The sequence below is a fragment of the Chroicocephalus ridibundus genome, chromosome 19 (assembly GCF_963924245.1).
Source record: "Chroicocephalus ridibundus chromosome 19, bChrRid1.1, whole genome shotgun sequence".
In the NCBI taxonomy this organism is placed as follows: Eukaryota; Metazoa; Chordata; class Aves; order Charadriiformes; family Laridae; genus Chroicocephalus; species Chroicocephalus ridibundus.
In genome coordinates this window covers 1,965,887-1,993,412 of record NC_086302.1, presented here as the reverse complement: position 1 = coordinate 1,993,412, position 27,526 = coordinate 1,965,887, and the positions used below count along the sequence as shown (strand labels likewise).

General features: G+C 45.0%; 1 protein-coding gene across 3 annotated transcripts in view; it reads left to right on the top strand.

The window, feature by feature from the left end:
* Window positions 1–27,526, top strand: part of CSMD2 (CUB and Sushi multiple domains 2) — a 297,274-nt gene that overhangs the window by 37,625 nt on the left and 232,123 nt on the right. For all 3 annotated transcript variants that reach the window (XM_063355710.1, XM_063355709.1, XM_063355711.1), the window contains exon 3: window positions 8,519–8,631. In XM_063355710.1, the coding sequence (XP_063211780.1) occupies window positions 8,519–8,631 (113 nt within the window). The remainder of the gene's footprint in view (window positions 1–8,518; window positions 8,632–27,526) is intronic.

Here is a 27,526-nt window from a genome sequence, read left to right as displayed (position 1 = left end):
AGATGCCAAAGTTTGTCAGAGGTCTACTTGCATCTCACTGCTACCTGAGAAAGCACATGAAAAATGAGCATGGAAGGGACATAATAAAATAAATCCGAGTCCATGGTCTTCCTACTCTATTGTGTTGGATGGAAAATTAAATTTTTTCAAATTTGATGCTTAGTACCTTTTCCCAGCTGGAGCCATGAAGGCCTTATCTATTCGAGATGGCTGTGCAGGCTTTAGGCTCTATAAATGACACTTTTCTAGTGGGAATTGACCCAAACACCATTTTAAACAAGCAAAGAAATCCATCCAAGATGGAATACGAGCCCTGGGACTGTCCCTGGAGGAGGCCGTGTTAGTTAATGAAGCCTTCGTTAGTGTCAGAGGTAGGCAAAGGGCTCCTGGGGCTTGATGAATTGTACTTGGCTTGGAGGAGGGAAGAAAGCGGAGCTGATTCCGAAGTCACCTGGCTCATGGGCTCGGAATGTCTGATGTTAGATCGAGAAATGTTTGCAAAGTGCTAGATTAACTTTTTTGGAAAAAAATGTAGGTGTAGTATATGTCATTGTGAGCGAGTTTAAGGGATAGAGAAAGCTTTTTTTCCCTAACGTTTGTTACTGTCTTGGTAAGAAAAATATATAGTAAAGTAGGTCAGAGCCAAGGAATTATGTTATTTTAAAAGCAACTTTTAATTATCAAGCAACGGGGCAGAGGGGATGGCTGGAAAGTAGTATGGAATAAAATGGGACATGTGGTGTTGGCCGGCAGCAAAGTAGCTTGGAGTTGCGTGGTGAAATATGAAGAGAGACTGTACAAGGAGTTAGCGCTGCTTGCAACTGCCTCTGAAGATATTTGTTCATGATCTGTTTGTAGCTTGACTCAAAAATAAAAGCAGCTTGGTTTTGAGCATAAATCATTCCAACAAGTTGAGTAAATCTACACGTGAGCTGTCTTCCCACTGTCATTACAGTATCCCTTTAAACTGCCTGAGATTTTTTTTTTTTTGGTCCAGAGCATCATTTCAGCCTTGCAGGGATCAAAATTAAAGGACAACTGTCTAAGTAACACCAGTAAGTTCTGCCTTGCAGCCAGAAGTGACTTTTACATGTCTGCAGCACGCCAAGAGCTGGAAGTGTTCTCAGATTATGCTCTGCTTGTTTTATTGATGATTAATGAGAACGCTTTATGGTAGCAGTTACTCTGTCAGTGTTGGGTTGGGTTTGTTTTTTGTTTGTTTTTGTTTGTTTTTAAATCAAGCTAACATCTCATTGTAACTGCTTGTTTCTTTATTAAAGCAATACAGAGAGGGAGGAACACTAACAACCACTGGGGAAAAAACTCTGAACCAGACAAGGCTGAGGAAGTGCTCGCAGTCAGCTCTCCTCAGTGCGTGTCCTTCATCCACGCTCACTGAAAATGGGGGAAAAGATGCGCGCAGTTCTTCGGGCTGAAAGTAGGACTGGGAGGAGGTGGCTGTGGGAGCCCAAAGGATACTGGAGCAGGTTACTGGGGACAGCAGAGCGGTGGCCCTCCTCGGGGGGCCTCCATGGAAAGCCCACCTGGAGACAGGGCTGGCACTGGACCCTGCAGACAATGATAGGTGAGAAACACAGACCTGTCAGGTTCAGTTTTACTGCACGTATTGAAGTCCTTGTGCCTTGGGCATCTACGTGTCGCGCTTTCGCCGGCTTTGTAAAGTAGCATCTGAAATGCACGGTGATTCTCTTGGGCTTTGGTCCATGATTTGGAGGAGACAATAAACTCCTTCAGGATGAAAGATGATTTCTAAAACTAAGATATTAATAGGAACGACAAGATGGGTTTTTTTTCCCCCATAGGCTGCTTTACCCTACACCCACCGGCAACTGTATCTTTAAAGAAAAAAAATCTGCTACCTGTAGTGAGATCTGAGGTGGGATGGATTGCTGTGGATAAATTCCCTGATCTCTTGCGTTTACTCTCTTATTCTTGGCATACGTTCCACAAAGCAGCCCTGAGGAGGACATCTGTGAGTGACCACTGATTTTTGCATGTGGCTGCGTCTCCAGTTTCCACTAAGACTTGAATTTTTAAACAGACATGTGGATTTCTGGCGTTCTCCCTGCAGCAGCTGGAGTACAATGCTTTCATATCCTTTCCATCAAGATTGAGAAAGTTGCAAATGTTAATTAATATCACTCATATCCATTTTTCTGAGAAAAGATTAAACATTTATTTAGCCTCTCAATGAAGCTAGTGAGCTTCCTCGCTTCTGTGTGCACATAAGCCAGCTGTCTAGCTGAATAAGCCACGTAAAACTTAATTCAAAGTCAATTGGAAGTTATTGGGCTCTTCCTCTTGGCCCCTGTTGATAATGGCTTAGTTGAATACTTCATGAACACACCTTTCAGAAATGGTTGACTGCTGCCCTCTTAGCTGGGCACACAGTGTGAAGGGGGACTCCCCTGCTCCTTCCAGGCTGTTTTCCAAAGGCACCCCAAAGGGCAGCTCCCACTCGGAGCTGCTTCCGCAGCACAGTCCCTTACACCTGAGTTAGCTTGAGTATTGTCCTGGGATAGCGCGGGGGTGTCAGAGTGGCACCTACGGAGCCGTGTCATTTAAACTCTAGATAGTGAAGAGAGTGGTTCATTTGGTGGGAAATTTTCTTTAATAGGTGCCTTTAAATTACATGCAGGAAAAAATCACTGAAGTATGGTGTAGTGTAATTTAATGCTGGGTTAAACGATGCAATCCAATGCGTTTTCATTAGATGTTCTGAGACACTTCTCCAGCATTTATGCTTTAAAGGCTGTTGGATTGCCAGCTGCAATAACTATTTTGATTGCAGCCTGAGCTGATGGTGGGCATCCTACCAGAAAAATAATGTGCTCTGTTTTAATTATGGCACCTGCACTCCAAAACGGGAGCCTGCGTCACAGTATATGATACAGTTGTACTTGATACAGGGGAAGAGTGTAATATGCAACAGATGGAGGTGAGAGCGCTTGCAAAGGGGCTGAGATGTGGACTGTCCTGGCTGACCGTTCTTTTCCGAGGGCAAAAGAAACGTTCACTTGTGGGTTGAACCTGCTGAGCAGAGCAGTCAGTGGGTCTTTGTCTGGTGCTTGACTCCTTTCACAGGCGCATGGGACAGTCTTCCACGCAGGAAGGACTTTGTGGCTCTAGGGAAGATGGTGGTCCATCACAGAGGCAAGGCAGTGGGCTCCCCGAGGAGCGGGGAGCTCGCACCCAGAGCCCAGTGTACGGCAGGCGCTGGTGTGCAGAGGGGTTGGTGCATGTGGCGCTACAGGGGAGCCTGTATGGGGGTGGTGGTTACAACCGCAATGAGGTCTTACTGACATCGGTTCTCCTGTGGAGCAGACCTTGCTGTTCTGCTGCAAATGGGGAGTCATGCGCCAGAAACATTTGCGATGTTGGTGGCAAACCCGAGGGCAAAGAATGAAGAAGGATGCAAATAGAGTAGAGGATTTCTGTGTTGATTTGTTTTGGTATATTGATTTTTGCTGTACTGTGAAGCAAGGGCAGGCTTATGAAGTGGTATTTCTGGCACTGGTTTAGTTTGGTTCCTCACAGTAGGAGCAGAATTAAGCCAATGAAAAACACATTGAAAATCTCATACAATCAGTGTTGGCTCCAAGCAACTTAAGGGGATAATCACTCAATAATCCATTTGGCCAGAGGTACAGAAGAAATGGAAGATGATTATTCATGCTGTTATTACCGCCCTCACCTTCTTGTTATGGCCCTTAATAAAAACAAGGAACAGAGTTTGCTGCTTTTCTTTCTCATTAGCGTATATATATTTTTTATTGCTACACTAAATAACAGTGATGTCAGGATTACTGTTTCAGGCGTGAGGCCATTGGGGAATGATTTCATATTCTGTCTGCCATCATGTTGATCCCCATGCATTAAATTTGCCTGGGCTGCAGATTTAGGGAGGAAGGCACGAGGACAGTTCAGCAGCCAGGTCAAAACAAGGCAGGGTGTCCTGCCAAGCTTGGCTGTTTCTGGGTCTTTGGAACGGGAGCAATGAGGTTTTACAGGAGGGATTTGAGCATGAGCCTTGTTAAATCATTGTTTCTTCAAGAGGATATTGCCTGTGCTCTTGCTTGGAGGAGATGAGGACATCAGAAGAAGCAAAAATTTTCAATTGTGTGCGTTGGTTGAAGGCTTAAGAGGAGGGATAACTTTTATTTTGACTGCAGCCGCTTCCCAGTGAGGAATCGAGGAATTTCATCTCATTTCTAGTGCAGGTTTTCACTGCAGGAGGTGATAAGCAAATTAGTGGCATAGAGGGTAGGAGTTGCTGTATGGGTATTTTTCTTGCTGAAGCAGTGTTTCCTGCTTCCTTCCGAGTGAGTTTAGTTCTAGCACTAATGGGGACACTTTTCATCTTTTGCGGGCAGAAAGGCTGTTTGATCTGACGGGGAAGGCAGAGTTTGGTCACCTTTTGAGCTGTCAGGCAGCCCATTTTGTTCTGCTTGCTCCAGGGACACTGGACAGACACAAATGACCACGTGAAGTTAAGGGCCTGGGGAGATGGTTGGGTTTATTAATTTTTAGAGATTCAGGGAGCCCAGAGGTTCCCATGAAAATTGTCTCTTCAGTCAATGTAGAATCTGTAGAAAGGCTGAGAACAAACTCTCAGTTACAATTTCATGCCCTTATGCACAGGCCATCCTTTTCTTTTAAGGCCCTGTAACTAGAAAATAGGAATACATGCTTAAGGGCAGTGTTGTTTCAGGTAGCACTTAATTCCTGTTGACTCCTGTGGGACACGTGCTCTTCCGTACAGGTAAGCAGACACGGAGATCTTGCCCTGAATTAAAAGCAACCTCTGCAAAGTGGGGTCCTCCTAGTACATAGATTGCGAACAGAATCCATAGAATCATAGAATCATAGAATTGTTGAGGTTGGAAGGGACCTTTAAGATCATCGAGTCCAACCTTTAGCCTACCCTGACAAGAGCCACTTCTAAACCATGTCCCTCAGTGCCCCATCTACCCTTTTTTTAAACACCTCCAGAGATGGTGAATCCACCACCTCCCTGGGCAGCCTATTCCAATGTTTAATAACCCTTTCAGTGTAAAAATGTCTCCTAATATCTAATCTAAACCTCCCCTGACGTAACTTGAACCCGTTTCCCCTCGTCCTATCACTTGTCACCAGGGAGAAGAGGTCAGCCCCCATCTCTCTACAACCTCCTTTCAGGTAGTTGTAGAGGGTGATAAGGTCTCCCCTCAGCCTCCTCTTCTCCAGGCTAAACAACCCCAGCTCCCTCAGTCGTTCCTCATAAGGTTTGTCCTCCAGGCCCCTCACCAGCTTTGTAGCCCTTCTCTGGACACGCTCCAACACCTCAATGTCCCTCCTGTAGCGAGGGGCCCAAAACTGAACGCAGTACTCGAGGTGGGGCCTCACCAGTGCCGAGTACAGGGGGATGATCACTTCCCTAGTCCGGCTCACCACACTATTCCTGATACAGGCTAGGATGCTGTTGGCCTTCTTGGCCACCTGGGCACACTGCTGGCTCATATTCAGCCGGCTGTCAACCAACACTCCCAAGTCCTTTTCTGTCGAGCTGCTTTCAAGCCATTCTGCCCCAATCCTGTAGCACTGCATGGGGTTGTTGTGACCCAAGTGCAGGACCCGGCACTTGGCCTTGTTGAACCTCATACCATTGGTCACAGCCCATCGGTCCAGCCTGTCCAGATCCCTCTGCAGAGCTAACCTACCCTCAAGCAGATCAACACGCCCGCCTAGTTTAGTGTCACCTGCGAACTTACTGAGGGTGCATTCAATCCCTTCATCCAGATCATTGATAAAGATATTAAAGAGAACCGGCCCCAGCACCGAACCCTGGGGGACACCACTTGTGACTGGACACCAACTGGATTGAACTCCATTTACCACCACTCTCTGGGCACGGCCATCCAGCCAGTTTTTTACCCAGCGCAGAGTACACCTGTCCAGACCATGAGCAGCCAGTTTCTCCAGGAGAATGCTGTGGGAAACAGTGTCAAAAGCTTTGCAAAAATCCAAGTAGATAACATCCACAGCTTTTCCCTCATCCACTAAGTGGGTCACCTTATCATAGAAGGATATTAGGTTTGATAGGCATGACCTGCCCTTCACAAACCCATGCTGACTGGGCCTGATCACCCTGTTCTCCTGCATGTGCCGTGTAATGGCACTGAGGAGGATCTGTTCCATGACCTTCCCAGGCACCGAGGTCAGACTGACTGGCCTGTAGTTCCCCGGATCCTCCTTCCGGCCCTTCTTGTGGATGGGTGTCACATCCATGATGCAAAATGTTTAGTTCAGAGACAATGCATCTACTTTGGATGTAAAAAGCACAGACTGCCATTAACTCATTCCTAGATAATGATAAAAATCACTGTGTGGTGATTACAGGAAGAAAAATTGACAGGTTCTGCCATCCATTCTCTGGTTTTATTAAAACTGGTCCATGCATTTCCTGGATTTTTTAAGTGCATGAAGGTTTTAATAAGCCATTTTAATTAAACTGCAAAACAAATTAATAAAAACTATGGCAGTCTTCCTCAGTTCTCTGTATGGTAAAACTACCTTGAATCATTAAAAATTCCAGAAGCTTTTATTTTTAATAAACAGGAGCAATTGTTCTTCCAGCTTGTACAGACAGTGGATTTTATGCGGAGAGCAGGCAAGTACTTCTTTGCTGACATTAAAACTTGAGTGCCATCATTGGCTGGCGACTGCGTGAACTTTGCCAATAACTGGAAATTTTGCTTTAATAAGGTTCTCGGGCAGAGTGTGTCAGCTTTCATTAGTGTTCAATCTGTTCGAAATAATATTTAGGTTTACTAAATTAGGGCCAGAGCAAGAACAGTGGGAAAGTTCAGCCGCTCTCTGGAAGTTACCAGGGGGCTGGTGGCAGCTTTAGGGAGAAATTGCTTGGGCTGGGAATTGAGTGTACTGGTACCTGAGCCCATGGTCAGAGGATGGTGGCCCCCAAAATGAAGGAGCTGGTTTTGTTCTATGTGTGCTTTCTTTTTTTTTTTGTATTCTGTGTAATATATCAGGAGAGGGAGATCAAATATATACTTACAGGTATTTCTTAAGGGGTCAAAGTGCTTTGTATCATGCGTGATCTTTTGTCCTCTAAGACAAGCTGCTCTATGAAAAGATGTGGGATAAAACTCTGAGTATGTGTGTAAGAAGCTTTTAACTTTCTTTTTTACCGCAGACTGTTTATCTCGTGCTACTTGTGTCCTTGTGACCCAGCTTGAGTACTCTTGATCCCGACTGATACCGTGTGGCGGCAATTCCTTCACTCACCGCTGCTGCGGTTCTGTGAAAGTCTGGTTTTAGGAGAGTCGTCAGGCAACGGGGATGGCACCCGAATGTCTGTCCTTGATAATGGCAGGCAGGAATCTAATAGGAGATCGCCTGAAAACAAACGTTCCTTTTGTAAATGAGTTATGTAAATCACCTTAGCGAAGCGTAAGGAGAAAGCTTATAAGTTATAAACCTGTAATTGCTTGTGAGAAATGTACGTTAGCTGTTCTTGGGCTGTGTCAGTACAGTGTCAGGGATTTAGTGTTTGGGATCTGGTAATGCCAGTTTAAAATCATTACCAAACAGACTTTTTTGATAAAATTAACAGTTGTCATTTAGTTCTAAGTCTGCGAGAAAAGCGGGTGGGAGGGAAAGATGCCTGGGCTATGGGTCTGTGGTCTATTCACTGGACTGGTCACCTTTTTATATGGTTCTTTCTCTCTGACTTGTGTCTGTGGGCCCTGGTTTCCTCAGGGAGTAGAGAGACGTTAACCATCACAATCTTCACTATGGCGCATATTAGATATTAGGATGGAGGGTGAGAAGTGCTGTCCTTGGGATTGTTCTTGTAGGAACAGTCAGGAGAGGGTTGGGGAGGATTCCTAGAAACCTCAAACCTTATCCATTAAAAAGTACACAACAAATATTTTGAAGAGAGCCACCCTGATGGGCTTTAATTGGTAACATCAGTTTTTTGCTTGTTCTCTTATGCTATTTTAGTTTGTATTCAATTTAATGTAGCTAATATAGTACTTCAGACCCTTATATAATATTTTTACTCCAAAGTTGTCAAAATGTGTTATAAGCATTATTGAATAATGTGTCGGGCTCATTCAGCAACCTTAAACGTTGTTCCCGTTCCACGGATGGGGAAGGTTGTTCCGAAGGGCTCAGTGACTGCTCTGAGATTTCAGAGCCGGGGTTAACAGCGCGCTGCAGATGTTGGTAGTGAACATGGTGTGAAGCGGATAGAGTGGTTTAAAAGACAGTCAAGGAAGAAATACATTCATAGTTGTTCTGGTAAGCCAGAAGGTGTTAAAAGCCCAGGACGGGTTTGCCGGGTGCTTGTGGAAGAGCTGTGGGTCTGAAGCAGTCCCAGGCTGTCTGCAGCTCTCAGCCCCCGCTCCAGGCGGTGGCTATCTGCCGCTCTCCCGTTTGCTCCCAGGTCAAAGGCAGAAATGGTGAGTGTAACCTTCCTCTTGATTTCTTCCAGGTTAACGGGTTTCCAGCTGCCTGCTCCTATTGTGAGTACAGGGGTTGTGCTGTCCTTGTGGCTTGTGAGTGATTATGCGGTCAGTGCTCAAGGCTTCCAGGCAAACTATGAAGGTAAGTCTGCCCAGTGCAGTAATTGTCTTGAATTGTATCCGCATTTGGTTTATGGTAGGATGTGAAACTGAGATGCAGAGTTCATACCAGGAAATGTACATATGCAGACACTTAATCCAAGACAGAAGTGTCTGGTTCTTAAGTAATTTTATCCTTTTTTTTCAGAATTCAAATTGCTGATTCCTTTCAAGCGTAATGTATTTTTTCCCCCTCAACATCTGCACTCAAAACATTTTCAGAAGCTTACTCTAACGGCAAAGCTAGAATGACTGAGAAGGAAGGGTAACGTGGGGTTTGACAGTGGAATCTCCAAGGTTCTAGCAAGCGCAGTGCCCCGTGCAGCCGCTCTTAGCCACAGCCGCGGCAGTGGGAACGCAGGGCAGCGCGACCAGTGCTGGGACATCACTGCGTTCTGCCTTCGCATTCCCTTCACGTACATATCACCTTTCTTTTCCCTGCACCTTCCTCCCCAAGTATTTAAATTCCTGTGTATCTTGTCATAAAAATGTCCAGTGTTTGGTGGTTGTGGGGGTAAAGGATTGTATGTGAAGGCTTGGTAGCTTCAGAAAACGTTGGCTCTCTAACACTGGAAGTCATCAGAGCTGTGACAGACGGTAATAGCAGGAGGTGGGTGTTTGTAATACGAGCTGGTGCTGCTGGGTAAATGACAGATCAACTATTTTAAAATTTGAGTTACACTTGCATTGATTATTGAGCCTAGAATGTTGTTTCTATCTCTGTAAATGTTTTTCTTTGGAGTCCTTAGAAGTTCTCAGCCTTAATGATAATTTTTGGTAATGAGTCCTACCGGACAATTACCCAATACATTAAACCAAGCAGATGCCTTCATTTAGTTGATATTGTAGTCTCTCAGCATTTTCTGCACTTGACAATTGTTCAGGGGAAATCTGTTTAAATACCCTTTAATTTCTGATTAAAACCTTTGCTCTGCCTCGAGGCGGCAGTGGCGCTGAGACGTTTTTATTATTCTGGAAGCGATCGGTGTGTTAGGAGGTGCTCGGTGTGGCAGGTTCTCCTCGGTGGGAGACCGTGCTCTGTTTGTTGCCAGAGCAGGTGCCTTCGGGGGACGCTGGAGGTGCGCGGGGGCCCGCGGGACAGGCAGCGCCGCGGCCAGGTGAGCGAAGGCAGGTCCCGCGGCTGTTTGCGGAGCCTCGGCCAGGATGCGTGGCAGCCACTGCGTCTAGCAGGCGTGACAGTACGTGGCTCCCAACTGTGTGACAGAGGACACGTAGCTGTCTCTGTACTTTCTTGACATTTAGAGTTCATTTTTTGGCATTTAGTTACATGCAGTTACTTGTACGCTTCTTTTGTGGTTTTATATTGCCTCGATGCAGCAGGTGATCTTGTACAAAGGCTTGTTCCAGGGCTGCCCTTTAGTCACGTATATTTTTAGTTACCTGAAGTTTATTTGACTGGTGGTTAAGAGGCTTTAAGGCAGGCAACTGAGTGCATCTCTAGGGGGGGAAAAAAGAAATGTTCTTAAAATGTACCCTGAGCCACGCAGAGCATTGGTGTCAACGAAAGCGTCATTTTGAGGGAGAGGGTGAGGCTGGCGAACCCGCCGCTCCAGCCGGCCTCAAAACAAGCGACTTGCTTGCGATTTGGATTGTTGTTAACTGAGACGAAAAGAGGAGATAAGTGTGTTTTTGATCAAAGGGACATGCTGCTGATGTAATGTGATTTCAGTACATTGGTAATCTACGACTCAGTGAATAGTTTGTGATTCGATAATTCATGTTTAAAGATAGAACAATGCATCAGAGTCCTTGCAGTAAATGGCTCCTTTATGATCCGCTATCAAAGCGTGTTCATTATTCTCCTCCTCCCTTTAAGCAGTCACTGGGAAATGCACCAAAAGAAACAGAATTTTGAAATTGGAACTAAAGATCTCAGGAACTTTTTTTAAAGGAAGACAGGAAGAAAGTACATAGTTGAAGGCATCGAAGTGACACAAAAACATTGTGCTTATGCTGATGTCTGTCTACCCCGACCCTCTGGGAAATAAATAAATTGAGGTTGGCTTTATCTGAGTTAACATCTTCCTTGCTTATCTAGTTAGTATGATGCCTGCACGATAAGATCTCTTACAAGCAGTTTTGTGAAAACAACAGACATCTGTGCATACCTGTATATACCATATATATTTGTGCCTTCATTTCTGGTTGGTTCAGGACACAGGGTTCAGCTGTACGTTTCACTGCTGAAAAAGATAGCTTGCGGGCAGTGGGGGTGGGATCTATTAAGTAACGTTTCTGCTGTGAGAAGTTTAGAGATGCTTTAAGAACAGACAGGCAGAGTGAGTTTCTGAAAGTCTGCAGAGGTTGTTTTCGAGCCCCAGGAAAGGCAGGTGCCAGCGATGGCACTGGGATCTGGGGAACAGCCAGCTCCGGGGCTGCTGTGCTGTGCTGCTCCCTTCTTGAGCTCACACTTTTCTGACTTCATTCTATGTTATTGTCCTTGCTGCTAGGTCTTCCTTAATCCTCTCTTCCTCGTTGGGTGACTTCCTCATCTCTCTTCATTTAGTTTGGTGTGTGTTGCCAGCTTGTTTCTGTCTGCTTTCATTGTCTCACTCTTCCTGTTCTCCGCTCTCTTGCTGTTTGTTGTGATTTTTCTCTAGATGCCAAATATTGTTTCAAAGCTCAGCAAACAGTAGGTTTGTATAGTCGTTCTTCTGCTGTGGAAGACGGTGTTGAGAGCAAACAGAGGCTGATGTCCTCCTTCCTCAGCCCAGCCGCCTCTCAAGGAGTGGAAATGGTTGCGACAGGATGATGCTGCTGAGGGTGCAGCATCTCCGGGTGCAAGGCTCCCGGCTCCTGAGACCTGGCTTTCTCCTCCCACCTGGGCTCTCCACAATCCCACGTTGGTTGTGGAGTTTGGGTTCCCAGTTTCTGAGTTGCAAAACAAGGTCAGAATGGCTCCTTGTACATGCCATTAAGAATTAGCGTTCGTGAGAGCACACAGAGCGTTCAGGAGCTGCTGTGTGGTGTTGCGAGAGTGGGCAAACCCGCAGCAAATCGCAGTTGGAGAGCGGAGACGTGACGAGATCGGCACAAATAACTGTCATTAAGTGGATCATCTGGAAAAAGAAACAGGGGCAACCATTACAGGATGACTGGGAATGAGAAATTGTCAGCTTTTTCTTGCTGAATTGAAAGAACAGAGAAAATTTCATTTTCATTTAAATATAATACTTTGAAGGTAACTTTCTTACTTAAGAGATTCTTTTATTAAATGGAAGCAGTTCTTAGGAAGCTCCATTTCAGAACATACGATTTAGAAAATATTTAAATTAAGCACTTTCATGCTTTTAGCATCCTTAAATTTGTTTTTTCCCCTGTTAAACTGTCCCTTGAATCCAACATGTTTTCACAATTAGCCTTGTTCACCCTTAGACTATGGGATTTTTTTCCTTTTCTTTATGACTAAATGATTCTTCTCAAAAATCCTAACCAGCTGTTGCAGAGTCTTGCATTTAATTTCAACTGCGGGAGAATTTCAAAGTAGAGACGGCTATAAATAATCTAAGTTAGAATTTTACTAGGACGTGAATCTTGCCACTCTCATCTTGTGAAAAATATTCCTGAAGATTTAATGACCAAAAATGACCAATGCTTCCATTTATTGCTTCCCCTGCAAGATGTGTGAAGCTAATGTTAAAGGCACACACCTGGACTACAATGTGAAATTAATTACAATCACTGCTGCCGCACACCTGATGAATACATAGTAACTTGACATTTAAAATAAATTGGGCAAGTCTCTTACAATAAGAGGAAAATTGATATAAATTCCACACCATTTCCTCAATAATGCTAATAACAGTTCATGATGAATAGCAGGTGGTTTTCTTAGTTTACTAATGTAGATGTAAAATAAAGTGACATATTATTATTTGTAAACCATTACCTCTTGGCTGCCTTGTTAGTCTTGAGGGTATGAAAAATAGAAAGGGATTTAAGGAGAGATACCGGAACCTGCTCTTTATCATGCCTGGCTGGGGAGCGATGCTACAAACCGCGGGGGCTCGTGAGCTTAATGAAACTTTATGCTTTTCAAGGCTGCACGGGTCCTTCTTTCTGAGCCTCTGCCAGCGTTTGTCAAACACCACGCGAGCAGTCAGGGCCCGGGTATCTTGCGTGGAGCTTCCTTCTGCTCTGACACGGTGTGTCACAAGCCCTGCCGAGGCTGGGGGTGTGTTGGTGGCTGGCAGGGACAGGCCAGGCGTTGGGGCTGCGGAGCAGTGCCAGCTGCTCCGACCTTGGAGCCCAGCCTCTGAACCTTGCGCTCCGGTGGACGGGGACAAAGGAAGCAGAGGAGGAGGCAAGAGGACAGATAGTGCTGTGATGAGAAGCCGGGACACAGAGAAGACCAGTGGCTGACTGAGTTCATGGCACCCTGCAGACCAAAAACGGCATCTCTGTATCCCGAGGGGGAGAGCGGATCTTTCCTTAGGCTGCTGACCAGGAGTGGTCTTCAAACGGTGCAGGAAGCTGTAGAAGGCACAGGGATCTCACCTGAGACCTGTCCTGCTGTGGCTTGGATGGTGTTGTCCAGTGGATTCCTGGTAGGACCAGGAAGGAATTAGATTCTCACTTTACCTTTGTCCCTGTCCTGCCATATGGATGTTCTCAAGTCACAGTTTTGCACCGTGCCTCAGTTTCTTTCTCTCTCTCTCAGATGGGATTGGATTTTCAGTCATGGCATTTGTGTTCTAACAGCGAAAGTGCTTTTTGAAAGAAGAGGAATGCGATGATGTTGAATACTTTTAAGGAATCCTCATCTGTGTAACCTTTTGAGTTTTAATGTTCACTTTTTTATTTTCAAAAGCAAAGTTCAGTTGGAACCAGGGCGTGTTGGACTCTGGACTCCGTTGCTGTGTGATGCAGCAAGATTTAACAGTAGGTGAAGATTTTCCTTCCCAAGGCATCGTGTTTGATTACAGCTGCAACAAATTTGATAGCTGCAAACACTAAGTGCTTGATTGAAAAGAAACAATTATGCCTAGAAGAACACTGCTTATTTTAAGAAATTAGAAGTGTTTAAATACAGAGGGAAAAAGCCCCAAGTAAATGGTGCTGTTTTCCTTCATAATAAATACCCTCCTCTTTCTCAAGTGCAAATATCTCATTCTTCAGAGGGTTGTTTGTGGAGTTGTGCATACATATTTAGAAAATACAATTAAAAACTGGTTCCTGTCCCTCTTTGACCATTCCTTTTGCTAAACCTGAAGGAGATTTCCCGGCGCTGTGGCTGTATTGCTGCTGTGCACAAGCTCGGAAACGGCTTCATTTCTCATTTTCCCGTCTGTAATTTAACTTTATAGTAACAGTTGCCCCATTAATGGAAGACAAACTGATTATTTTGATTTCTCTATGTCTTTGGAAATGGGGGTATTCAAGAATCTTGTAAAAACACATAACTGTTCAAAACAGCTTCTGATAATGGTAAAGACCGATGCTGTCCTTGGGAGGGGGAACCCCACGGCCCCCCGCCGGGGATTCCGTAAGGCCTCTGGGAAGGTGCACTCTTTTTTTTGTAAGTCCTTTGATAAATTGGGAGATAGTGATCCCTTTTTTTCAAAGACCAGAGTGGAGGAATTTGGACCCACAAATTCTCTTTGTCTTTTGAAAATGACTCTTCTGTGTAAAACTCTGGGAAGAGTTTCTGAAAAACTGGCTCTGATTTGCTTGTGCTGGGAGTACGACTTGGGCTCTGAAGGCTCGGATCAGGTTCACTGGGCTGCGAGAAAGTTCTTCAGGAGCAGTTTAGATTTCAGTCCTTGGGGCTGATGCTGCTGTGGGGACTGGAGAGTCTCTGAGGCTTGAAGAGCCCCTTGAAGGAAAGGATGCTAAACCGGTGGGAGCAGCCCACCAGAGATGAGGGGTGGCCACGCCGTCCCTGGGGGCTGCCCGGTGGTTATATGGTGACTCATGCTTGCCCGGTGGCTGCTCAAAGCATATTCTCCAGCTGCGTAAATAAATTTCAGAACTGCCCGGCTAGTACAGAACAGGCTAACATTTTTTTTTTAAGCCATAACTAAATATACTTTTTATGCCAATTTATCTTCTGAGCGAACACCATATTGGGCTCATTTAAAGGTCCAGCTGGGGCCCAGTTCTCTCAGTACCTAAATCATAATTTGAAGCATACAGGATTCTTGGTAAATTCACTGGCTTCATGCTTTTCTCCTTTTTCAGACCAAGACAAATGAATCTGTATCCCAAGTTGCAGCAAAGTCCAGATTAACCCTTGTTCTGGTGGCAGTGGGAAGGATGAAAGCTCCGAGTCTTGCTCTGCTGCTCCTTTTGTCTGCGAGTTTGACGTCGCTTTATTTGTGTGATTGAATCTCTGCGAGGGATGGTTTAGCGTGTTCAAAAACTAAGTAACCCTGCAGTTGAGCATGTGGATCTGGATGCCGGAGCGTATTGACTCTTCAACAGCTACGCTTTTATTTTGGTCTGCTTAGTACTGGGCGTGTGCAGTGTGTGGCATAAAGCTTTCGAGGACTGTGCAATACCTCTTAAGGCTGTTTTGTTTTAATAGACGTAGCTCTTTACCTCTCATTCAGTGAACTGCTCCTGCGATTTTGACCATTTCATCCTTATCTGTTGGGTTTAATGTACCTTGTCTTAGTGGCTTTTTGTTTACTGTGCCTCCTAATTTTAGTATCGGTTGTGACTTGGGAAAGACGTAGCTGTGTTTCCCTCGGGCTGATCCCTCCCTGCTCCCCTCCCTGGGTGTCTCGGGCTGAGTCAGGGTCGTGGTGGAGCTGGTGCTTGGCAGGGAGAACTCCCCGGGAAAGCCGTGATGCCGCCGGGAGGTAGGTCTGGTGAGTCGGCAGAGAGTGCAGAGTAGTGAGTCTAATGGCCTCGCGTGTTTCCTTTAAAAGGAAAAAAGAAAATTCCTATTGGGATGGTGAATGTGACTGCCATCATTGCTGGTTTGCTTCTGCAGGTGCTTTCTTTAGCTTCAGGCACACAATCCGAGTGGCTTCGTGACTGGGAATATTAAAGGGTGTGTACCAAATTTATGAGTGTTAATAGGGCACTAAATACAAAATTAGTCTAGCATACTGATGTTGTCTTCCCATTTACACAATATTTATTGCTTTAAAATTTCTTCTGAGTTTCAGGTGAAGAGTGCTCTGCTTGTTCTGGGCTGGAGCAGTATTACTGGACTGTTTGGTGTTTTACTGCAGTGGTGGTTGTAACTGCTAAAATGATTCCTAAATATATAAATGGCCAGAACTCCATGCTGAATCCACCCTATTAAGTTTCGTTATTAAAGAGCTGTTCTCAAGAACTAAAGTTTCAATTAGAAAAAAGAAAAGTTTGTAGCCCTCACAATTTGTAGTGATACAGCTATGGGGACGAACAGCGTGGGATGCCATAAAATGATGTTTCCGTGAATGTGCCAACACTCTGAAACAGGGGGTTCAAAATGCCCTTTCGTCTCTAAGAGGCTTTAACACTGTAACTTTGAGGTGTTCGTCACTGTTTGTAAATCGCAGCAGATGATTGCAGCAGAGATACACCATTGGGTTGTTCCTTTCAGCATCTTTCATCTGCCGCTAGTTTGTTTGCAAACAGGGACCTCCAGCTCCGCTTCACGCTGCTGTCCCGGAGCAGCCCCAGCTCCCGCGTCTTCCGTCACGTGGGTACAAAATACTGTTGCCCATTTGAAAATGTGCTGATAGAATTAGTTGTATTGAATCGGTGATAAAAATACTAAAGTGAAGGTTTTTGTGCTCAATACATATTATTATTTTAATAGTTAATTTGTTCAAATTTGTAATTAATTTAAATTTTAGAAAACTTCCCATCTGTTGTATTGTGGAACGGCAGAACCTGAAAACCTTTCCGAAGAGTTTAAATCCTGATAGTTGCAAATTATATGGAATGCTGTAAAGAGAAGTTGCCCGTATTTTGAATGTAGGCCCACCATATGGAGAAGCAATGAAATAGCAGAGGACAGTAGCAGACGACCCTGGAGTTCTCATCTAATTCTACCTACCAGAAATTGTTATATTAGTTTATTTTCCTGCAGTAACTTGCTTAGAGCATTCAAACCAGCCAAAGAGATCAGCAGCTGAGATCGTAAATTGGCTGGGCTGGCATCATGCACTTATTAATAATACACATTTTTAATCTATCTTATTGTTAATGTTTGTATCTTATCAGGTTTGTGGATGAGTTGACTTCTTATGAGTCACATTGCCGTTTCCAAATGGCTGTAAAAGAACTGATTGTTCTAGAAACAGAGCAAGAACTGAACGGGTCGTGTTTGAGTGTTGATATTCCTACGTCTGCAATGCCCCAATCCATTTGACTGCAGGGGGGTTAAAAAAAGCATGGTTGATCATAATGAGCATCACGCCTGAAAGAAAGGATAGGAACAAAAAGTCGGTGTTACCCGTCTGCTGTCGCTGCTGCCTGTTGAGCGGCAAGAAAAAGCAGAAAGCTCCAGCCTCGCCGGGGAGGGCGGCAGCGGTGCGGTGACACTGTCGAAGGATGGACAGCTAAAGGGTAACGGACCCCAGGCAGCTGGGCCTCCCGCTCCTCTGTGCCGCAACATCTGGCACAGGTTGGCGGTGGGGAGGAGCAGGAGGAGGGGGCTTTGCACCGCTGGCTTCACCCCTCGCTCCGGGGATCCCAGGGGTGCAGGGGGGCTCTCAGAGCTGTGCCAAACCCTGCAGCCCCGCCGTCGGCACAGGGCGCTTTGATTTGCTGCGTGTTTGCAAGGTATTAGTATTTGGGCTACGTGAGAAACCAAGATACCACATCAGCAGTAAGGCAGCGCAGCATTGTCAATAATATTGAGTGACAGGATTGTTTTACATGGTGTAGCGTCTGGAAGAGAAGTGCGTTTATAATTAGATTTAAAGCATAGCGGTGGATTGATTCTGTCTCCAATTAAGTGTTTTCTACCTAATGTAAAAAATTTGGTTGGCAATAGGTTTGTCTGTCATATGGTTTCAGATGTTTTTTTTACAGCTGCTCTTTGGAATTTTTCCACAATATCTCAGCTCTGTAGCCGTGTCCCTGTTTGTCATCAGCTGTTCGCAATGTGCAACTACTGTTTCATTTAATGTACCATATGCAGATTGGAAACAGTCATTTCGCACAGTCAACTCTTCTGGTCAGCCACGTGGTTGGAGTGGTGGATGCAAACTTGCAGAGAGAAATAGTAAAGTATCTGGTTGGTCGAAGTCAGTCAACTGGTCTTGATAGCCCACGTTAGCCTGGGTTCCTGCCAGGGCTTCTCGCTCCCCTTTGTACTGGCCTGTGCTAGCACTGGAAGAGCTGGTGTTGGCCTGACAGTGAGTACGTACCTTTGAAGTCTTAGATGTCATGTTAAAAAAAAAAAAAAAGACTGCTTCAGAGTTTGACAGTGGTTTAGACAAAGAGCAGTTGTTTTATGAATAACTTTTAAAGGGCAAAAAGCCACCTGAGAAATCTGATGTTGGCTTGTAAAGCCTGTTTTGCCATTTATTTCCAGTTATCTTTATCTGTTTACTCCTTTTTGTTCCATGGAGGAAACTGTTCTCATGGTCAGAAGCATATTCCAGTCATCAGTGGCATTTCAGCCTTGAAAGGAAATGAATGGCAAATTGGCATGACAGTGGTGACTCAATTATTTTTCACAGCCTTGGCAGGAACCGGTGTAAGTGCTGCTCAGGCTGATGATGGCAGATGATGTCCAATAAATTTGCTGAAGTAGAATCAAGCAAATAAGCCAGGTGTTTGCCCCTTGCAGTGTTTATGAGCTTGGTGCTACACCAGGTAGCCCGGCACTCATAAAACAAAAATCTCGATTAGAAGATGAAGAAATAAATGTAACTAGCTGTGCTGGCCGCTGTATTTCCCAGGGAAGTGTGGTTAGGGACACACTTGCACTTGGTTATGAACAGGCACTTCTTTTCTTTATGTGGGGGGAATGTTCAGATGCAAATAAAGCTGAAATTAGCTCAGTCGCCAGCTGAGGTGCAGTTTGGCTTTGATGTGAGCCTCTCGTGGGTGCTGCAAGGTCAAGTACTGGTGGGGCTGGTGCCGTCTGTGGCATCGTAACACAGCAGCAGGCGCTGGGCCCTGTGAGGCGCAGAAGCTGCATCACAGAGAGGGGAAATACCTTAAAATCAGCTGTCTGTGCTCCGTCTGCTGTCAGAGGGGTGCAAGCCTGCGACTGACACCTGGTGTCGTAGAATCACAGAATGGTTTGGGTTGGAAGGGACCTTAAAGCTCATCTGGTTCCAACCCCCTGCCCTGGGCAGGGACACCTCCCACCAGCCCAGGCTGCTCCGTCCAACCTGTCAGTTGGGTTTGCTCTAATTGCTGTGGATCTTCTTGGTGCAGTCACTTAATTCCAGAGCTTTGCTGGTGCTGAGCACCCATTGGGGTGGGGAAGGGAACCCGGAGCACGTGGGTTTGGGGGGAATTCAGTGGGTGAGGCCAGGGTGGTGGTGGACCATTCGTTGGCCGAAGCCGAGCGTGCAGCTTCTCATGGCAGTGCGTGTTCCCAGCAGCTCGTGGCGTTAGTGCCGGATGGCTGTGCTCCTGGGTAGGATGCTGTGTGCTGTGACAGCCTGGTGTCACTGCTCTGTACACGTCAATGCGAGCGAAGTGCCATTGCAGCACAGGATTAATGGCGTGAGCACAAGGGCAGAGAGGTGGTGGCTGTGGATCTGCCGCTCTGAATTCCTCTTGCTGTCTGGGTATGTTAATTCTGTTCAAGCAAGGGCAGGGGAAAAACCTGTGCTAAAGACTGTGTTTTCCAGATACCCTTACTGCTCTCCCTCTCCAGCCAGCGCCAACGGCGGAGCCGCTCCCTCCTCCTGCCAAGGTTGTGGCAGACGCATCGCTTTCCGTTGTGGCTTCCGATTAAAACACCTCCCTGGGGAAGGAAGAGTCAACCTTCCTATTCTCTTCCTTTTTAGCTATACAAAAGATTTTTATTACTTAAATGAGCTCCCAGCAAGTCTGCCTTAATATACTACTAATTGATTTTAAGACTTGAAAGCAGCAAAGCTTATTAGCATTTGCTGACTCAGCTAGAGCCCTCCCCACATACTGGGGGATGGAGTGAGATATTGACCCATGTTGCTGCAGCGCTAAATGAAGTTGAGGGAATATTAAGTGTCTCATACTGGCATTTGATTTGCATATGCAAATGAGACCAATCAGTGCAGACGCAGGAGAGCAGGCATGCTAATGCTTTGCAAATAAGATCCAGTATTAAGCATTTAAACAAACGTCAAGTGACACTTGCTCAGCCTTGATGCGGGGACACTGTGCTGCTGCCCTCGCGGAACCGCTGCTCCGTCGTCAGCCCCTTTGGGGGAAGAGCACATGGAAGTAGTGCAGAAAATACTAAAGAATTTGTGAGACTTTGATGTTGCTTCTCCTTTCGTGGCATTTGGAAATGGAGGGTCATTTGTGCTTGAGATGTACCTGCCTGACCTGTGGGATGCTCTACGGGACTGGACAGGTGGAAGATGCTGAGAATCAGTGCCTGGAAGGCTGAGCCCCGCAGCGGGAGGGTACTTCATGAAAGACTCTCATTGTGGCGCTTTCCTAAATCCTTCATTTTCTTCCCTTCTTGCTCCTTTTTTTTTCCCCGCATATAATAGAGAGCTATTTCTTTTCAATCAAGGAATCTATTTGCAGAACATGTAGTTGTTAGATGCGTTTGGTTTTGTTTCAGCATACATTTCCATAAAAAGTCACTACTAATGAGCTGTGCGAAAATTTCAGACTTGCTGCCAAGCCAATTTGGTTAAAAGGCTCGTCCGTCCTTCATTACCATTGGATCCTTACACACACACAGGGTGCTCGAGCAGGTACAACCACGGTAGCTATAAAAAGGAAGGTGAGGTGCTGAAATAGCATCTCGGAGTTCTCTATAACTGCAGGCTTTATTATTTTGGCCTTCTGATGTGACCAGAGGTTTGAATACTAGTTCAGTCCTGGAGCTGCCTGCAGAAATCCACCAGCCTGGAAAATGTTTCTTGCTCCATAGGATTCACAAATGTAATTTTAGAGATCACTGTTCTAATGGTTATAAAATTTATTGGTTTGTTTCTGTGCATGAAGAAAGGAACACTGGGGCTGGTCCTCAGCTGGAGAGATTGGCTTGTGGCTGTCTTGTACCAGCTGGGGCTTCTGCAAGAATCCTCATTGTCTTAAATGGCTTTCAGTGGCCCATACTTTTTTTTTCTTTAGTGGGATATTTATTTGAGACTACACCTTGATTTAGGCACATAAATAAATCTTCCATCTGATACACAGATCAGATATACTTTAGAGGAAGTTGGGTGTGTGTATTGCTGAAAATACTGACTACAGTTGTCTATATATAGCAATTTAGATAGGAAGAATTAGCTTTAAGCTCCAGTTTCTCCATTAGTAGAAGCCTAGTGGACTTCTGATTATGTAGGCAAACAATTCCCGCAGGAAGAGCGGCAGTGGTTTGGCTGGCCAGCATTGCTTTGGTGGCTTGCTAAGAGCTGAATGCCGTTCATAGCAGTGGTGGCAGGGAAATAGAGCGCAGTTTGCAGAGGCACCGAAAGGAAACCTGCTTGACCGAGGAACAGAAAACCTATCCCACAAAATCCTCTGACATGTGCTGATTGGATCTAAGCTCCTGTGAGACATCTCCTCTCAATCCCTTCAAATCCACCTAGCCTGGATGGTAATTCCTTCCCCTTTTCTTTACCTGGCGGTATTTCTTTCCAATTTTGAGATTAAAATGTCATCTGTCCAAGTAGAACCTGACTATAAATAAGTAAATAACTTCCACGCGGTTTGCCGGGGCTCACCTCCCTGGAAGAGCCCTGCTCTAGCTGTAGCTTAAGCTTTGACGTGCTGGTGACTCCTGGTGGTTTCTTGCAGGAACAAAGTGGAAGGACCCCCAGCCCCTCTTCAGGTGACCAGGACACAGGCCAGCAGGAGGGATTTCACGGTGGTGGAGGACAGAAGCGTCCTCTCTCTCTGCTTTTCCATAGGGCTGGGCTGTGCTAAGCAGAAAGCATCATGTTTTGGATGAGGGACTGACTGAACAGGAGAAGCTCAGTGTTCAGGTCTCCAGCAGTTCCACTCTTGCCCTGACGCTGAGTAGGAATGGGGGTGGCTCTTGGCCTTGTAATTCTCTGCTTTGACCTCTTATCTCCTCCTCCTTCGCTACATCCCTTTTCTTTGGTCTTTTCATCACTCCTGCGTGCACAGCACTTGTGACCCAGGGGGTGTCACACAGGCATCTCTGGTGCATCGGGAGAGCTCTTCCAGCGATCGTCCTGTCCCCGGAAGGAGCAGGACAGGACCCCCCTATTGCCCAGTCACCCATGTTACTCCTTGGAAAGCAGAGAAGCTGAGAGCTAAAGCAGATGATATGAAAAAGGCCTGTACGTATATATTAGTCTACGCAATTAACGTATCCTCAGGAAAGCTTAAATAACAAAAGGCTACAACTCTGTGCGGTATACCTTTCGGTTTAGGGTTTTGATCAGCTCAAGTAGAGTGAATCCATCTTAATTCAAATTAAATGAGGATTTAATTAACTTTATCTCTGCTTCCAGAAGCACATGCTACGTGTGATCTGTGTCTCTCTGATTACCATGCATTCTCACCTTGAATAATATTTTGATGAAGAGAGCAGTATGATTAGCTGTCAGCCATTTAAGATGTAAAAAACCAAAAAAGCCCCTTTTCCTTCTCTTCCACCAAAACACATCCCTTCATGCAGGCTATGTTCAACTGAAATTTGTAATTTTAATACCGAAGAGCACGGGACTGCGTACAGCTGCGTGCAGCTGGAGGGGTACGTGCTGCTCTTTGCTTGAACACATTGGTTACTTCAGTCGAGGCACTCATTTTTCTGTTCTTCACTCAAAACAGGGTGTTTCGTGTTGCACTGTACAAAAGCTGTTCATGCAGATATGAGCTGGGTTGGTAATGGTTCAGCTTCCTGTATATAAATAGAAAGAGTGCATGTGTAAGAAGATTTTTCTCCTGATTTCATATTTTCCTTGTGTCTTAAGTATCAACTGCCTTTATAATTTTTGCTATTTGTTACCATATCTAAAAACTGGGGAAAAGGCATTTATTTACTTGAGCCTGCAGCTCGTGTGTCTGGAAAGTGCCACGTAGAGATATGTGAGGCTGAGCGACAGCGGCGATGCTTCACTCCGAGCAGGAGCTGCCGCTGTGTGAGGAGAGTATTAACGACAATTTCAGGGTGATGTCGGGAAACAACGCCTGTAACACTGTCAATATCTAGATGAAAATGTACTTTTACGTGGGTATCTGCCTTGCCATCCGGATCCGAGATGATTTCAGTGTTCGGGGCGTTTGGGGCTGTGCTCGGGGAGGCTGGGAGCGCGTAACCAGCGCAGAAAGCGCGAATTGGCTCTTTCCCCAGGCATTAGAAATGGCGAGGTGAAATGCTGTTTGAAGACGGGGGAGAGTGGGGGGGAGGAAGGGAGTGTCATCAATCCCAGTTTGTTGTTATCGTTCTGCTTATTATGGGCTGGTGTGTCTGGAGATGAAGGGGCCGGAGCATGATCTCAATTGCTCCGGTTTTTAATCCGCCGTCACTTTCAGCAGCTTCTTCTCAAGCGGGGAAGGTCACTGTGGCTTTACGCTCTCCAGCCTTCCATATAAACCCTGCCGTGTTATTAGAGAGCAAAAACAATGATTATTCAAGCACAGACAGGCTCGGTGATATTATTATTATTCATAAGGGTAGGGCCTGTCAATCAGTAATCCTTGAAAGGTAGAGCAAAACCTGGCTTTCTTTCACCTTGTGGAAGTACTAATAGATCTGACCCGTCTGTCTGGGTAGCTGTGCTGTACCGAGCCGTGGAAAGTGCTGCTCTCTCTAGGTGATAGGAAAGCCTGGTATAAAATAACGGGTAATCCAACAACCGAAAATAAAATACAATGGAAAAGCTGATCTAAACCATACTACAGATTAAAATATTTAGAGAAAATTCTTCAGCCTGTTTCATTTGCTAGATAACTCTGGTCACTGAGAAATACTTTTAGTGGAAAAGTGATAAACTCGCAGAAAATAGTAACATTTGGTGTAAGCAGTCTGCCCTCCCCGATTTTATATGCGGAACTGCAACAAGTTCCACTTTCTTCCTGAAAATGGGCTTTTACACGTTCCCTTTTGTACTGGGAGTATTTAATCCCTAATGATTATCTAGTAATTCCACATTTTGATTGCAAAAACTTTAATTACTTAATGGTGTTTAGTTATTAGATATGTTGGTCTGATATGACCAATGCCCACTTGAAAGGAATGAAACTGAACCTCTCTTAAAAGAGAATTAGATCGGGTTCTAATATAAAATTTTGTGCATGTTTTTCTGGGAAGTGCCCAGTGTGAACTCACAGGCACGTCTCTGTGCAGCCTCAACCTTTTCCCATCAAATCCCTGCTATCCAGTTAGCTCTCAGGAAAGAGGATGCTTTTAGAAAACACTAATTTTTTTTTTTTTTTTCCTGAGCACTGAACATAATTGTGCCAACTGTAGGTGGTCAAAATGGATAACGTCAGTTGAAGTTCCTGATTTGCACCATCACAGGCCCAGGCCAGTGCTGTAACACGCTGTATAAACTTCATTATAAGAGAAATCATTTAGTTTGTAAGAGTTAAGTGTATGCCCTTTAATTTATGCAGTAGATGGAAAGCAAAATGTGTTACTTATGGCATTTATTTCCTTAAGTGTAAATTTTTATTAGCTGTGTGTGAGTATCCCGGTCATAAAATTCATCATGTTGTTCTTAGATTGGTTTCTGAAAGACATGAGGAATGCAATTATGCCCTCCGTGTGTAGACTAGTAGTAATTTTTTAATCCAGTATTTCAACTAAATTTAATAGGGATTAAGTGGTGTAAATGATAATTCATGTCCTGTGAGTTTTACATTAAAAACAGCAATGCACACAACAAAACCACCACAGCCAAGACCAGTTTGGAAAGATGAAGCTTTTCTAACTAAAACACCAGTGAAATAGACCTGCCAGTGCCGGAAAGCTCAACTTCATGTGATGTTATCCTGGGGTTCGACAGTCAGAGGAGATAAGAAACCACCTCTGCTTTGGAAGAAAAACAAACGAACAAAAAACCCCCCAAAACCTCAAACAAAAAACCCCAACCAGACACCAAAACCCACTGAAAAGCTCTTTCTGATCGTTTTATCTTTTTCTTGTCGTTCAGCAGCTTCATCCATTCCTTAACACACAGACACATTATGCGCGTGACCCCTCGAATATTGACCGTAAATATAACGTGCGCCCAGGGAAGGCTGTTGGTGTGCAGAGTCTGTGGCAGCCTCACCTGTGCAGTTATAAACACTGACGGGTATTTTTTATTTTTATTTTTTAGTATTTAGCTCACACCAAAGCAAAGGGACAGATAACATCTTGAACGTGCTTTCTGTGAGGTCATTTGCTTGCTTTGATCAGCTCATAGATGTTATTTTCTTCAGGCTGACACAGCTGTGATAGTCATTTGATTATTCTCGTTATTTGCATGAAAATTATAACTAGTTACTTGATAAAGTCACGGTGACTGCCTTCGGGCCCGGGGGGAGTGCCGTGCTGTGCTTTATCTCGGAGATTTCACGGCGAGAGATCTCATCTGTAGGGATGTAACTGAGCAGTTGGTCTCACCCCTCTTTGCTTCTCTCCCCACAGTCGTCCCTCCACCTGGGCCACGGCTGGCTGACGGAGCAGGTCTGCTGAAATGCCTTTCACTCAAAGGGTTAACGCGTACTGTTTTCGTACGCTTTGGGTACAGTTGTGCTGATTTGACTCTTAGTTTTTTCTAGCGAGGAGCTGTCTCGCGGCTGCGGAGCTGGTTGCAGCGGGGAGATGATCAGACTGGTCTGTGCCCCGTTGGGTGGGGAGGCAGCGCCGAGCCCCCCCCGGGAGACGCGCCGAGCCCCGTTTCTGTTCCTTTGCAGGGCTGGGTCTTAATTTTTCCCAGAGGTTCTAGCTATTTCTTCCTAATCTTTCCACTGGTTTCAAGGCCAAAACAGTTTCATGCACAGCTTGTGCTAAGATTTATAATGGAATTTACAATTTTGGCTCTGAGAAGTGTTTTATAGCATTGGTGTAAATCCGTGTATTTCTCCACTGATGGGCCAGGTTTTCATATCCAGGTATTTCTGCGTTGAGAAATACTGAATCCAGCTGACAAATCACATGCCATTAGTATATTTCGGACTGGGAAAAATACGAGCTCATTTATTCAAAAGAGATCATTCTGCCAAAGAGATATAAATACACGTTGCTTCTTCAATATTGTGGCCTCCATTTCTTGATAATAAGCAATTGAGAATGGAGGGTGGGGAATTTGGCAGTCCTGTCCTTACTTCCATAAACAGTAGGGGTGGGATGGCTGGATATTTTCAGCTTAGCACAAAAGCTGAAGAAAAAGAGGGTGGGTATAAAAAGCATAAAAACATGGGTTCCAGCTAATCCATTAGAGCTCATTTGCTGCAAGAAGTGGCTAGTTTCTGAGCATTTTTTCCCTTGTTATTTCTGTCTGACAGCTTTTAAGAAGATTAGTCTTTCAAATGCTTGTTTACGTGCCATGTAACATCTGAAATATAACTGGTATACTTCTCCCTTTCCAGGCTTCATAACTTTCCTCTGTGCCCTGTTTGAGGTGCATATATGAAAATAATGTCTCCTAATTGTTTGCTGAAGAACACATTAATTACGTGATTGTTTTTCTTTGGTCTTACAGAGGAAGAAAATATGCAGGAATATATATATTTATTTTTTTTTTACTCTTGCTTTCCTTTCCATTTGTACTTAGTTCCCCACTCCGTAGGTGAAGGTGGTAGGTTTTTACATGGCTGGGCGTTCAGTTGCAGACCATCTGTAGTGGAAGATGCAAAGGTCTGTGCGTTTATCTTCTGAACATGGGAACATCTCACGGTTCAGCCTTCTCCTGACCCTTCTATCCGTTTTAGACCACTAGGTGTTTTTGCTCAGCCTGAGCACTCGCTGCTGGAGCTTTCTTTTCAATGCTGTGTCATTAAATTCCGTGAAATTTCACCTCCTGCGGACTAATCACTTTAGTGCTCATGCTTTGTACATGGGCTAGAGCTCAGAAACGTCTGCGACTGGGCATTTGGAATGATCCTGTATTCTAATAGAATAGATGCTGTAGTTTGGTGTTGAGCAAATTCTTATTTTATATTAAAAAATTACGTAAGTCCTACTCCCTGGTAAGAAGACAGACGGTATTTGAAGCAGAAGAGTCTCCGTAGTCCTAATGGAAGTGACATAAAGGTGATGGCAAAATTACCCTGTAGGTGTCTGAGAAGAGAGCCGTTTGTTCTCCGTGCTGTGTCACAAATTGTTGTATGTACGTTTTTCAGCGTGTCCTGGACAGAGATCCAGGTCGCAGACTCTCCTGAAATTAATCTTCCAGACATTCTGTTATGGTTTTTTTTTTTTTAATTCTGTAAACTATCACAGAGGAACCTTTATGCTAATTAAAATTTCTTACAAACATTGATCTCACTTTTATCCTGTTCCTCCCACACAACCTCTCATCCTATAAAATTAGGCTAGCCTTGCAGGAACATACAGTGGGAGGAAAATGAGTTTGTGCTAGCATATTTCGTGTAGTAATCTCATTACAGTTGTGCTCTGTGAACACATGACCAAGTTGTCCGCGTGCGTTTTCTTGATGCGTTTATCCTGAACCATCTTCAGCATCTTCCTCTGTTGCTGTGTTCACGATGCGTGTGCAGGTTGGTGTCCCCCTGAGCGGGTGACCTCAGGCAGCTGGTAGGCAAGAAAGTCAGTGAAAACAAAAACTTAGTGGAAGTCAGGTTTCTCGTTCCAAACACGTAAT